At 31.4% G+C, this 15000-nt stretch overlaps 2 protein-coding genes across 2 annotated transcripts in view; both read right to left on the reverse strand.

Moving 5' to 3' along the window:
* LOC119644942 overlaps window positions 1-1915 on the reverse strand; it is a 2023-nt gene extending 108 nt beyond the window's left edge. The window contains exons 1-4 of the mRNA XM_038044685.1: window positions 1310-1915; window positions 522-542; window positions 293-435; window positions 4-237 (exon numbers count right to left, since the gene is read on the reverse strand). Coding sequence (XP_037900613.1) covers window positions 4-237; window positions 293-435; window positions 522-542; window positions 1310-1590 — 679 coding nt within the window. The 5' untranslated portion in view covers window positions 1591-1915. The remainder of the gene's footprint in view (window positions 1-3; window positions 238-292; window positions 436-521; window positions 543-1309) is intronic.
* A 5733-nt stretch (window positions 1916-7648) lies between these two features.
* Window positions 7649-15000, reverse strand: part of LOC119645072 (cyclic AMP response element-binding protein A) — a 32810-nt gene continuing 25458 nt past the window's right edge. The window contains exons 2-6 of the mRNA XM_038044936.1: window positions 10440-10653; window positions 8805-9520; window positions 8228-8740; window positions 7983-8126; window positions 7649-7903 (exon numbers count right to left, since the gene is read on the reverse strand). Coding sequence (XP_037900864.1) covers window positions 7709-7903; window positions 7983-8126; window positions 8228-8740; window positions 8805-9520; window positions 10440-10653 — 1782 coding nt within the window. The 3' untranslated portion in view covers window positions 7649-7708. The remainder of the gene's footprint in view (window positions 7904-7982; window positions 8127-8227; window positions 8741-8804; window positions 9521-10439; window positions 10654-15000) is intronic.

The following is a 15000-nucleotide window of genomic DNA, read 5'->3' on the forward strand; positions in this document are numbered from 1 at the left end:
CACTTGTGTTGGCAACGCTAACATCTTCGCCAGCACTGCAGCAGGCATTCAAGTACATTTGACAACGTTGCCGTGACAGCACCGGATCACCCATAGTAATCATCAAGTCTATTAACGTATTGATTTGGCTTAGAGAATCCTCCTGCGAGTGATCACGTACAGTGCGTACATTCAGTTCGACAGTTGACAAACGAGCGTTAACCCGCTGTAAGTAACAACCGATCTCTTCTCGTTCGGCTGAAAAGAAAATGTGTAACAGAATTTATCGTAAAACTTATCTAGCACGACTTACAATCGGTTAGATTTTGCATTGAATCGTTGCTTTTTATCAAATCAATGGACATAAGCAAGAAGTCACGTTTCTCCTGCAAGCCCAAAGCATCCTTCCGAAACTTTTCAACTCGGGCATCTAACTGGTCTAGAACGGTAACAAACCTAAAATATATAAGAGTATATGATGAAATAATCATTAAATTAAGAAACATATTTGTCTTGAGAAGAGAGTTTTTAATCTGAGTTACCTTTCATTTAAATTGAAAGGTCTTGTGTTGGCAACATGACGATAATGATCGTGTTGTGCGGTTTGCAGTCAAACAACCAAAAAAAGAACCGAAGATATAAAATAAAAGAAAAAAAAAGGGAATAAGTAATACTTCGTGTTTGAGTCTTTAATCTACGAACAGAAGAAACTGATGGAATTCTATTAAAAATTGTGTAAAATATCGGTTTACTAAAATAAGATTTTGGCATAAGAGCGTCGCACCTGTCCACCACTCTGCTATCGTCGACCTGGCAGTTAGTTGTCGAAGCGGTGATAGCGCTAAAATGGCGTGGTGAGCTTCCATCTTGTGGGCGCGAGGTAGAACTAGTAGTGGTAGCATCCATTGCCGATGAATCTGAATGCAAGCCCTGCAAATAATCAAAGTTCATCGACAATTCTGATTGATAGGTAGTGGATGGACTGTCCGAATACTCCTGAGGCGGTGGCACAGGAGAGGGATCAATTTCCATTGCTTCTTCTTCCTGTTGTAATATTTTGTGTTTTTTCGTGCCCCCTTGTCCGGACAACTTTGTTAATGCGTTGCTGGTACTTGATTTCCTTAGATTTTTTATTTATTTATTTTTTTCTCAACTTAATGCTAAGCGGAATGCTTTAATGTTCGTGAAATATTTTTATTTCATATATAACTTGTTTTTTAACTGCTCTCTTAAGCTCCAGTCAGTCTTAAGTGTTTAAGTGGTACCCTTATGTTTAGGAGCTGCTGCTGAAAATATATGCGTATTTTGATATATTATACATTTGCATTACCTATCAACACACATGCCAATGTCACTGTCTGAATATGAGATGGGAGCAACAGCGGTTGCATTACTAGAACTGCTTGTATCAGAATCATTGCTATTGACACTAAATATGGAATCCCAAAAACCAGTTAGATTTCTGGACATAGGGTAATTATTTTCACTATTATCGCCGTTGATTAAGCTATTTGATGTAGCCGTCGTTGGATTGTCATTGTTGCGCGGTATGTCGTCGTCACCGTTGAGACGTCGACGTTTTCTAAACATACCCAGGAAATTTTCTAACATTTATATAGGCAGGCAATTTTAAGGTACACTCTACTCCTCGTTTCAAATATTTGTCCCAAATTTTTTTTTAAATTTTTCACGAGAAAATTAAAAAATATAAGTACAACATTTATACTTTTGATAATATTACTCAGATAGTTTTCGGATAAGACATATGTCAATTCTTTTTTCTTAAAAAAGACATGTAAACAATTGTTCTAGAAACATTCACATTGCACTGCTTTGTATCTTTTTTTTTCATTCATTCACTTCCCCTCTATTTCGCCCTCCTTTTTCCAAGAAATAAACAATGTCTCACATGTGTGTCGAAAGGAGAAAGAACATTAGACGTCACATATTACCTTTTCTCTACGCCTTGCTGCCCGTTTTAAGTTTTTCATCCAGATCGAGATCGTATAATCACAACCGCTACTACTGCTACAACTACTGCTCTGCTACTCACTGACACCGAGAAGTCTGGAGATTTTTCTTTAATGATTTTCTTTTTTTTTGCTTTGCTTTAAAAATTTTAGTTGTATGTCACTAGAATTTTGTGTTTAAAATTTGCTCCAAAAATCTTTATACTTTTTCACTTGCGGTTGCTTTTGTTTCCCATTTAATAAAGGTGTCAATAAGTTCCTATTTATTGTTTGAAAGAAATTTAATAAATTTTAACTAAAGAAATGAGAACGATAAATACTGTTTGTCTTGCTATATGTGTATATACATGAGTTATGTTTTTTTCCGATGTCAATAGGTGATTTTTTTTTTCTTTTTTTTTTTTTCATTATATTATTTTCCGAAATTTCGCAACAGTATTGCCAGGCACTAAAACTAATGCGCTTACCTGCGGGTACAAAATATCTAAACAGTGGATAGACATTGTACGACTGTTGGCTGCGAGTGTTTAGTGTTTTTAAAACGAAGACAATATTTTATGCAGTGAGTAGGAAGAAAGGTCGGCAGTACTTTTTTGTTTTACTAGTTTAAGGTTGAATTTGTAATTTAGTTTTTTTGTCCTGTCGAAAGCTATTTAAAATTTGTATATAATTATATGGCATTGCATTTTCAGTTGGCTTCACTTTTTTAAAACAGACGAAACACAAACCTATATTTCTCATTTATGATTGGTATGATTGTTTTTATCCGTAAGGCAAAAACTCGGCATCACTCTTACATGTATATATATTACAATCGAATTTGTTCTACGAACTCTGTATAGAATTTAGTGCTGTTATCACTGTTGTTGTTTCATTTTTTGTAACTAAAATTAAATTTTTAAAATTGAAACTTTTTTATTTCCATTTTTTGTTTTGAATTTGAAAATGAAAAGTAAAATTTACTTTGCTGTCTTTCCTGTACATTTCTTATGGATGCCCCGCAAGAGTGCTGAGAATAAAATTTGAATTGAAGTATATTCAAATAAACGATGTATATACATATTTTGGCTTATGGCAACTGCAGCTTTTAAATTTATATATAAATGCCTTCTGCAGCTATGGAATGAAATGAAACTACGACGATATTTAGTGTTGCGCTGATATTGTATATAATAATGTATAATAATTTTCAATTGCACTTTATTTTATAAATTGTGATTTTCCTGTTATTATTATGATTATTTTGATTATTTTATATTACATTTGAAATATTTTTGCATTTACATATTTACGTTTATTGACAGAGAAAAATTGAGATAGATAACGAGAGACATACAATGGCAAAGAGAGAGAGAGAGAGAGAGGAGAAAACATTGAAAAAGAATAAATGCTAACATGTATGTTGTTACATATGAAATTCAAGCTTAAATAGGTTATAATTTGTATTTTAAATATACTATGTCATATAAGAAACGACGAACGTCTACAGAAGTTAATTTATAATTACAAGAATTTTTATAAAAAATATTGCGTCAAAATTTTCGCAGAAAAAAAAACGAAAAATCAAAAAAAAAAAGAAAAACAAACAAAACTAAAGAAAAGAATTTTTGCTAAAAAACTTTTTTAAAAAATTGCACAGAGAGAAAATTATAAATATTTATAAAAATTAAAAAAACAAAGCAAACGATTTTACCAACAATTCTTTCTCTAGACGAGAGGGGAGGCACTCACTCTCGCATAACATTTTAACGACGAAATATTTTTGCTAATGTGGTATATAATAAATGGTCCATATTTTTATATTTTTTTATATATATATATAATTACTTCATATAGTATTTTAAACTCTTAATGATTATACATAACAAAATTTAATATAAATTCTTCTCTTTTTTTAAACAAATGACTATTTTATGCATAAAAATATTTAATATTATTCCTCTTTTGGCGTATCTGTGTATTTGAATATGTGTGTAGAGTGTTGCTTTTTTTTTCTTTTTTTTTTAATAATGTATAGATAAAAAATTGAACAGATACGAAACACAAATTTTAAAATCTTTTTTCTTTTTTTTTCTTTTTCTTACATAATGTATATATGAACATCAATATTGTAATTATAATTATTTATTGTTATTATTGTTATTATTATTATTATTATTATTATTGTTATTATGTTTCTCTTATTTTCTCTGTTGTTAAAAATTGGACTATTAAAGAAAAAAAGTTTATTATAAAAAATACAGAATATATGATAAATTCTTTTTCTTTTAAATTTTAAAGAAACAAATAATCGTTTATTTATATTATGTACAAAATAAAAGAAAGAAATTATATTTAAAAGGATTCACATGAAAATTAAAAGACGATATCGTCTTTAAGAGAGAGAGAGAGATACATAAAAATCTTAATAATAGTAAACCATGTTCATAAGAATGTTTAATAAGTAAGAAATCTGTTATCACCTTAAGGCGGATGAATCATCCAATAACCATCACCTTAAACGATTCTTTACAAATTATGAATGAAAGTGAAATTCCAGCGAGTGTTCACAGCTCATATGTTGTTGTTGGAAATACATTCAAATAAGTTTTAAGACAATTATTATGTTATTGAGATTTAAAACAACAATAGAAACGACAAAAATTTTACAAAAGAACAAAAAAAGTCGGGAACAGCAAACATATTACCATATAGGCGATGTTTGGCTCAAGCAAACGTTCGTTTTTATATAACAATTGTACAAAAAAAAATCAATGTTTTCTACTCAATAGTAACCGTGGGCCTTGTGGGGCCACAACGCGGAATGACAAATTGAAATAATGCCTCTGAGGCACAAGGTGATGGTCATCTAGAATTTCGGTATTTATTTTGTTTTTTTTTTTTGTTTTTCGGTTTTTAAATTTATTTAGCTAAAGAAGAAGAATAAGAAGAAAACATGCTAACAACATGCTCTCATATATTATATATGCATATTTTAAAACTAAGATTATTGAGTTTTGGCGGGCGAGTCATAACAATAAAGATTCATAAAACTTTGGAATGTATGTATATATCTACATGTTTTTCATGCGTGTACGTGTTTCATTTAGGATTATAAAGCCTCATTAGCCCACTCGTGTCCTTACGTAACGTATTACTCTTAACAATGCCTAAAGCTTTAAAACTTTCAATTATTTGCTATATGGTTTGCATTTTTTTTTTTTAAATTTCAGAAAAAAAAAATGATAAGATCGCGTAAGCAGAGAAACCGCCCTTTCTATATAAATTTCTCCTTTGACGGTGTAGTCTGAAAGATTTGATTTGATTTTTTTTTTTTTTTTTTGAATTCTTGTTAAGCGTGCGGGGTGAGACTGATGCTTATGCATAGAAATGGGCAAAGATGCAACTAAGGTTAAAACAGAATTCATATGGTCATGGTCCTTCACTTTGAAGGAAGACTGCTAGAGAAGCTCTACTGATTATTTTTTTTTGTTTCTTTTGTTTGTTGTTGTTGTTAAATTTAATTTTAAAAAATAGAAAATTCTACTTAAACAATAACTAAGAATAATAATAATGCAATAATTGGCTCGGAGATGTTTTCTCTTTGTAGTGATACATACATAAATATTAATATATATATATATATATACATATATATATATATACATATATATATATATACATATATATATATATACATATATTATTGAATATATATATGTATTTATAGCATGTTAGCGCGTCGGGAAGGTTTACAATTTATTATTTGCGCTTGACTGCCTTTTTAAAATGGAACATGTACCTTGACAATTGACAATTCATATTAGACAGACGCACGGCATAATTTGCTCCAATCATCAACTATAATCCCTATTGCGAAATATATACGATAAAATGAAAATGATATATGCACTTGGAAATATGTATATGTCATTAACTGAAAGACTTTTTAAATTAATTGTCCGATATGTTGGATGATAAAAAATGAAAAAAAAAAAAAAAACGAAACTATTTTAAGAAACATTGAGCAAAAACCTTTGAACTTTGCCTAATTATGTCCATGAATTTGTGAATAACTTGAACGATTCAAACAATGACAATAAAAGACTTTTACACATTTTCATCTTAAAGGAATAGTTTAGTTAGTTCTACTTAAACGATAATGTTTAGTGTATAAAAGTTAGTTCAAAGTTTCAAATGTTGACATCGTTTCGCTTATAGCAGTAAAAAAGGGATGCAATAATAAAAGTTTAACCGTTAGTTTACTTTACTTGATTTCTCCTTTAACTTTTCAAATGAAAATATTGCAATCTCTATTCTAATATTATTCTTATTTGCTTAGAGCAAGCAGCATTTTATTGAACTCTGCCATCCATCATTTTATGTAAATATCTCTTTATCATTATATTAAATCGCTTTTTTGTCACATTTTCCCCGTAAAGTTACAAAATAAAAAAATTTATATAGTGAACCTTTCCGCCGAACGAACTGCATTTAATTTGTCTACACGTATATATAGAGATAAAGAAGTACTTAAATTGAGACCACTTAGAAGAAGACGAAAAAAGAGGGAAATTTCGACGCATAATGAAAAATGAAACCGCGTGAAACAAAGAAGAAGAAGAAGAAGAAGAAGAAAAAAAAGAAAAGAAAAAAAAAAACAAACATTATTAAAACATAACGTTACTTGTTAGTTGGTCAAGTCCTAATGGAGGAGCTGTCAGTGCTTATTTAGTCTCTTTTAATAGCCAGTCACGACTGAATTGATCGCACCAGCTATGTTAATCATGATCTTGTATAAACGCTTAAATTCTAAGCTTATAGATATTAAACAAATTGGCATTTGGCGAGGCAGTCATATGTACAAATGTACAAAACGTCTTTTTTCCTATTCTCTGTATTTGTTTTAATAATAAATGAGAAAAAAAAAAAAAAAAAAAAAATTGTTCGCACTGAAACGAACACTTGAATACTAACCACCACAATAAACGCGCTGAGCTTCTTAACAGTCCTAATAAATATTCGAGGCCAAAAAATTTCATATCGATATTTACTACAGAGTTGCAAATAATAAAAGAGAGATCAGTCAGCTTTTATACGCATGGTTGTGGAGTCTTGTGGCAAATTTGTTTGTAATATCTTATTTTTTTTTTTTGCTTTTGTTATAAAAATTTATAAATAGATGGATGGATGGATGGATGAACGAACGAACGGACGGACGGACAGAGAGACGGACGGGTAAGCGTAATAACTAGACCTAGATATAGACATTTTTTCACTGAACTTTTTATTTTTACAAGCGGAATGACGACATAATTACGAGACTTGTTTCATCCATCCTGCGGTGGCCGGTATAACATCATATAGTTATTGATTTTTCGTTTGCCTACATTAACGGGAAATTTTTAAATGTGTTTAATCTTCTGTTCTTTCCTCTCTGACGTTATTATGCTTCCGTTTCTAAAAGTACGGGTAATAAAATTTTCCAAAAATATGCAAATTTTCCTTTTTTTTTGTTTTTTTTGTTTTTTTTTGTTTTCATAAAATCAACAATTTACACAGGAAGGGCTCTTTGCAGGAATGTTTTTCACTTTATATCGCAACAATTTTTTTCTTTCCCTTTTTTTCATTTTTTTTTTTTGGATTTTTTTTCTCATTTTTTTACGTTCAATTTTTCTTTGCTTATTTTTTTTTTGTTTTTTTCTTTGTTTCTTTTTTTTTTTTTTTGCAAATTATTCAAAACAAAAGTCAATTTTTTGAATTGATTTTAAAAGAAAGATTTAAGATTTTTTAAGGTTCTGCTTGCTTACTAGGGCCTGTAATTTGTGCAATTGACTAAGTAGGCTGGCATTAGAATCTTCCAAGGTTTGGACTCGTTTCTTGTAATCGTTGTTCTCGTTAACTAATATTTCTACTTTGCGCTCCAATTGATCCATGTATTCTTTTTTCTTACGCCTACTCTCTTGGGCGGATATCTGTCCATGTTTAAATAAATTTTAAATTTAATTAATTGTTTTTCACTTTTATCTATCTATCCAGTTAACTACGTTTTACCTTATTTTTGATTTTTCTACGTATTTTCTTCAAGGACTTTTCTTCGGCTTTGGTTAAAGGTAATTTTTGCGGTATGGGATAACCTTCGGCCAATAGAGTACGTTTTTCCTCTTCTGTTAAAATTAAGGTGCCAGTAGAACCCTTCTATAGATAAACGAAATGATAATTGTTTAGCTATATGTATATATATATATATATATATATTCACACTATGTGATTAAAAGTTGATAATGAGTTTTAGTTACCGGCTGTGAACTGATTAGTGGCGTATGTATTGGCTGGCGCGTTGTACCACCGCTATTATGACGTCCCATATTGGTTAGGCTGTTGCTGGAATTGGAGGTAGTTGAGGATGCACTACTATTGGTGCCACGCCTTATTGCAGTTACTGTTAAAACACCGTTACTGATCGTTTGTGTTACTGCCGGTGTTGTTCTATTCATTGTAGCGGTGGCACTAGTATTGGTCGCGGTGGGTGATTGCGGCGATAGCATGTGTTCTGGTGTAAGATTACCCTCAGAACCGTCGCTAGAGAGCGAAGAAGGCGGCGTCAGTGGTAAACCATAAGTGTTATTGGCTTTAGTCGAACTATTAGGCGAGGTAGTAGTAGTAACAAATGTTCCGGTATTTGTTACTGTACTTTCAGCTTTTATGGTAAATTTAGGTAGAATGACATTTTGTGCGTTTGAACTGCTTATGATGATCTGCTGGGACTTGAGCAGGCTTTGTGAAGACGGCGTCAGCTGTAGACAACCATTCTGTTAAAAACATAAATGCTATTAATGATGCCGTGGAAATGAAGTTTTATGTAAAGGAGCTTACCTTATGTTCAAATACTAAATCGGAATTGGTGAAAGCTGCCATGTTAGCCATTGTTAAGCTTAAAGTGCCATTTGTGTTGTTTTTGATTTGTCCATCAGTGATCTCGGGTGTGGGGGAACAACTTGAAGCAGGCGACAGAGGTTCATTTTTGATGCAGGATTCATCGATTTCTATATCTGAGCAGATATCTGGTGATTGGCTGCCTTCCCTTGAAGAAATACTCGAACCACAGTCATTGTCCATCATGGAGGAGTGCTCATCTTGAGGTAGATATTGATGTTGCTGCAATTGTTGGTGCTGCTGCTGCTGTTGCTGCTGCTGTTGTAATTGTAGGGCAGGCTGTTTATTGATTGATAATTTGGCATCCGCAGAATTCTGAGCATTGTCTAAGCAACCACGTAGACCAAGCGCAATAGGAGTTGAAGTTATTTTGCATAGACCAGCATACAAACTGTTCGATGCCTGACAGCCGCCTGCAGATGACATTGAATTTGCGGTACTGGTTAATGTCGAAGTTGCACTACAAGCCGTTGAGCTCATCATGCTTTGCAGATTGAATCCGGTCAATGTATTATTAGTCGGTAAAGAATTACTTGTTAGTGATGAGCTGGTTGAGATGTTTAAATATTTGGGATCGATGGTAGCTCCAGTGAGGCCTCTTATATTACTAGTAACTGTTTTTAAGGAAATGGCTGGATAGCATTCATCCTCCATATCTAAATATACACATATTTACATATATATATATAATTAAAATAATTAATGATTAAGTATAATTTGAATTTGATAAAATTTTAATAAATATATATATTTATAGTGCCTTAGAAACTGCGCTCCTTTGGTGTGTTGGCAGGTTGCTAAACTAAGCTAAAATTAAAATCCTACTCTCTCCTTATCAAGACCGGTATTATAGATTGCATTTTCAAGCGGGCTGACATCATCTTTTGCTAACAAACTTGTTACACTATTGACCTTTTCACCTATACTTGCTATATAGCGTAACGTAAACTAACTGGATGATTATCTGTTCTGCTTTCAAACCTGAATTGTTCCCTTCTAGACGTAACTTTGAACAGTGGACACAAGCAAATATTCGCCATCTTGATCACTTGATCTATGACTCTATTGCTTATAGGTAATATGAGGAGCATTTAAAAGTCGTTCTTCTTTCAGCTTATGAAAGTCCAGATACATTGCACTCTCAATTCTTCGATGGACCTAACTGACGACTGCAATATTTTTTTTTCGTTCATTGTTCTATCATCGTACTGTACATCTATTGTGTTTTACATATGAACTCGGAATACAAAACACTTTTAAATGCATTATTAACACTTGTGTTAATATTGATAAAATATTTTATGTTTATTCAATTGTTTTTTGATTGTCACCTAAGTTTTTATTTTAGCTCATCGCAAAGGAACTCACAAAAGACAAGCTTTTTAATATCAATAACTTAAGTAATGAAATAATTTACCTAACAAATAAATCGGCGCATTGTTCGAAAATAAACAAAAACAAAAAAAAAAAAAAGTAGATAAAAGGAAAAAAAGATGTGCGTACATACGCGCCAGCTTTGCCGACTGCGGTAATTGTAAATAGAAATTTTCAGTTAATTTTCATAAATAGACCTACCATCCATTTTGGTATGGAGACTTCCGGGTGAATCGGGTAATGAGTCTCCATCGCTATTTAAACTGTACGAATGTTCCGATTTGATTGGTAGAGTTCCGTTGAGCAATGCATCTGATATTAATTTATCGTTGAGTATGACAGTAGCATCTTTTACGTCTCTTTCAAGGAACCAATCATTCATATCGCTGTCTGTCGACAATTTCAACGTATCAGTCTGCAACGAGACACAATTTGATTTCTCTAATAAATATTTATCATGTTTTTTTTTTTTTTGTATTTTTCTTAAGAATTATCACTGAATCAACGGAAAAACGCAATAATTTTCATGTATAGCGTATTATCCAATAACTCATTTCACAATGTTAGGAGAAAACAAATATCTATATATATATATATATATATATATATATATATATATATATATATATGTATATAAATTATATGAAATTTATACTTTTGATATTTTTTAGTTGAGCGTATATTAGACTAGGCCACACCCTATATTTGCTTAATGCTTCATTTAGTTAATTTAGCGGAACAGTGCGATTCAAGTTGAGACCCTAAAGCGTCCGGGTAGTTGTTGTTAAAATATCTAAAGATGAAAAGTAGACATTCTTGGAAAAGTTGCTGAACCGATCAAAACATCGAGTTTAAGCATAATTCCATAACCTAAATAGTTTAAATTTAATTAATTAATGATAAGTTTACATATAGTCGCTCTTCAGTAGTCAGCCCTTAAAGCTTTCTAATGGTATCTTAACTTGTTATTGATCGATACGAAAATTGGAAAACGTGTTCGCATTAACATATCACATATCACGACTTTTTCTTGATCAGTTTGCGGCTAGTTATTTCTCTCTCTCTCTATCTCTCTGTCTCTTTTAACATCATCACCTTCCTCTCCCATATAAGATGTTCATAAAAATTTTTTCATTTTCACTTATATCACCAGCTTGAGATGTGGAGTTGTTGAAAAAGCACATTTGCTTTTAACAACTAGCAGCAACCTTTACCTAATTTTATAGCTAATCTAATTATGCTCATTATTTTTTAGAATATTCATTTTATAGGCTTGATTTGGAAAAATCCCCGTCAAGAATGAATGTACGCGAGATATGCTTTAAGATTCGTGATACCTAAATATGGGCATAAGCAAGATCTATGCACGTTACTGATGATGATCTCAACAGGGATCTTGATGAAATTCCCTATTCCTCGACAGATTCTTAAAAACAAAACAATTCAACTTGATAGTTGAATTTTGACTCGTCGAAAAGCATGAAAACTCTACACAGGTGGGTCATAATCCATCATTAAATACTCTACGGCATCCTACAGTTAATCATGTAATGAGACGAAAGAGTAGTCTGATCTGTTCGTTCTTCGAGCAAAATATGTCGCTTGATTCAATAATCCGATAAAATTATATCTCAAAAAATGCAGCCTCTCGGTTGAACATAAGAAAGTAAAGCGGACAAATGGACAGACAACCAATACTCTTAATTTGATGCAGAATTTCATATATATATATATTGATTGTGATCATTCAATTGATCGGCTTATCCTATATATTTTTATATTTAAGTTTGAGTTTTAAATGAAAATTTTTGAAAAAGAAATTTTAAAAATAATAAGAGAAAAAAGAAAATAAAAGAAAGCAAATTTTTCTGAAAAGATTTATTTCGAGAAACGAGTTGTTGTAAAAACCCGTACGGATTGTTCTTTTATTTAGTTTATTACGTACGCGCAAACGATGTCTTTTTGAAAATAGGTCAATATCGGGAAAAATCGTTTTAATGTTCATATGAATGCACTTAAAAAATATATGATCATTGTGTGCATCATTTACGTTAGTTTCTAAACAAATAAAATGCATGAGTTACGCTTTGATAGCTTATCAGTTCAATTTTTCAAGATGATGAAGTGAATTTTCGTGTTCGCTCAAATGCAATAACAAAATACCAATAAATTTCATTCTTACATTTACAGTAATAGGTTTTTTTTTTTCTATGAAAAAGAAAAAAAAAAAAAAACAGAAAAGAAATTTAGCACAATTCGCATCATAGGGATTTCCCAAAACCCTGTTAACTATTAGAAAATCGAATAATTGAAAGTTTTTTTAATTTATTTTTATTTTGAAAAATTCCCCGACACCGCCCCTATCTAATGCAATTTTGAATAATTACCGGCGAATGCAGTTTAAACAAAATTCAACGCATTCGGTTAGGTGTCATCAGCGATCTTGTGCACACACGTACCTAAGCACGATCGTTATTATACACGCGACATCCTTGAAATGCAGGCGGACAACGAACGCGGTGGGGTCATAAACAATTTACTTGAAAGCATTGTATATATATATATATATATATGTATTTAAAACGTTGACATAATTACCTGTTACTATATAATGCACTGTTTGCTTGGCTGGCTATTCTCTATATCGGTGTACACACGTTGCTATACATGTACCTATATATATATATATATATATATATACATGTCTTTTAGTAAATAAACTCTATTACTACCTGTTGCTAGTAAATTCCTTCAAAGTTGCTTATGCTAGTTGTAGAAACGTGTTATTACGAGTACAGAAACGAAAAAAGAAAAAAAGTGGAGTAATGGCGTTTATGCTTTGCGGTTTGCACATTGGTTAGCACAAGTACAATATACTAAGAAAATATTTTTCAAAATATAACTGTAAATATAGCTTATTATTAACACACTAACCAAACAAAGTCTTAGCCAAAGTCCGCTCTTAGCCTCGTTCATAAAATATATATATTAAAAAAAATATTTCTTTATATGATTTAATAATCATTGAGCCAGCGCGGTTAAAAGCCAATCAACCACGCAATCAGCCATTTAACCAGCCAGTTAGTCAGTTAGTCAGTTAGATGGCAAACATGTTAGCCAATAATTTGAGAAGTGGTTGATTGATTGATTGATTGATTGATTGATTGACTGACTAATTGAAAGAAAACAACTGATATTTGGCCTTTGGTTATAGGCATTAAGGAGACCTTACGAATAATTTACTATTTATCTGTTAACTCCTTTTTTTTTGTATTACCATTCTACTCCATTCAATTGTTGTCTTTTACTATCGCTACCACCGATGACCGCAAACGCGATTATTTTCTCTACAGCACACATTTCACAATTCTTATGTTGTTTTGACAGCAACAGAGCGTAAATAAAATATACATATTGAAGGTTCAATAACCTCCGTCCGCCTGGAATTGTTGTTAAGAATTAGCAATTCTTGTCAGGCAAAATAAGTATGTTTGTGTATCTACCATATATATATTTATATATATATATATATATACATTTAAGTATTTATAAAACCAGAATAGGGTCGCTTGCAAGCGAAAAGAAGAAAAAAAAAAAAAAGAATTAAATTCTTTTTTAAGTTCAAACTGAGAGCGGGAGAGAAAATATGGCTCGAAAATATTATGCGGCATTAAGTCGGCATTTGTACATAAGTACACATTGAAACATAAAATAAATGCAGACAGACATATTATTAGTATACGATAGTATATAATGAATAGGTTTGAATGCATGTAAGACTTTAAGCGAGCTTGTATGCGAGTAAGTAACTATGCATGTACTTCTCTTACCGCATTTTAAGTCTTGGTAATAAAAATCACTCATACAAACTTATTTTGCTTTGAAACTGATCTGTACATTTTTTTTTTTTTTTTTTTTTTTTTTTTTTTTTACATGCATATAAGCCTGCGTGCGCGCGCAAAGGCCTGTGTCTGTGTGTGTATGTCCGTATAAGAAATGAATTGAAGAAAGTTATTACCTGAAAGCGCTTGAGTAAAGCTAAAGCTCCTGATTGTGAAGCTTTGATTAAAAAAAAAAAAAAAACAATTATATACAATTTCGTCTCAAAAAAAAAAAAAAATAAACCGAAAATATTTTATTTAATGTGAATTAATTACGAGAGAATCGCAAGAGTTTCACATTTATTATTATTTCATATTTACAGTGAGTAGAAGATGCCAGTATTTCTTTACAGAGATGCCGTAAAGCGTACGTTTCTAAGCTGTGAGGCGCGAAGGCGCCATCATTTTTGTGTTTTTTTTTTTTTTTTTTTTGTTTTAAAAACAATAAAGTTAAAATTAAAAAAAAAAAAAAAAAACTACTTGCTTTCCATGCGTGCTACGCTAGTACTACTCCCCCCCCCCCGTTCACCACTGTACACTAATCCCCCTGTTTACCCCTCCTTCAAACAAAAAGAACAAAATCCCATAATGTTTTTGAATTTTATAATGGCTTTGCTAGCATGAAGGCTCTACAAATCTTTTCCCTAGAAATGCAGACTTTGTGGTTGTAAGGACAATCAATGCAAAGGTTGAATAAATGAACTAGAAGATCAATGTCAAAAGTTTTATAAATTCCAGGGAGGATATGATCGCTAAAGGATAAATTTATTTTGATATATTAATTTTGTCAATTAATTCATCATACGTCTACGAAGTTTCTGAACAATTTGGCTTTTAAAGTCCTTCGATGAAATTCGAAATTGAAAATATTTGAACAACAA

This window comes from Glossina fuscipes, unplaced genomic scaffold (genome assembly GCF_014805625.2).
Source record: "Glossina fuscipes isolate IAEA_lab_2018 unplaced genomic scaffold, Yale_Gfus_2 1, whole genome shotgun sequence".
Classification (NCBI taxonomy): Eukaryota; Metazoa; Arthropoda; class Insecta; order Diptera; family Glossinidae; genus Glossina; species Glossina fuscipes.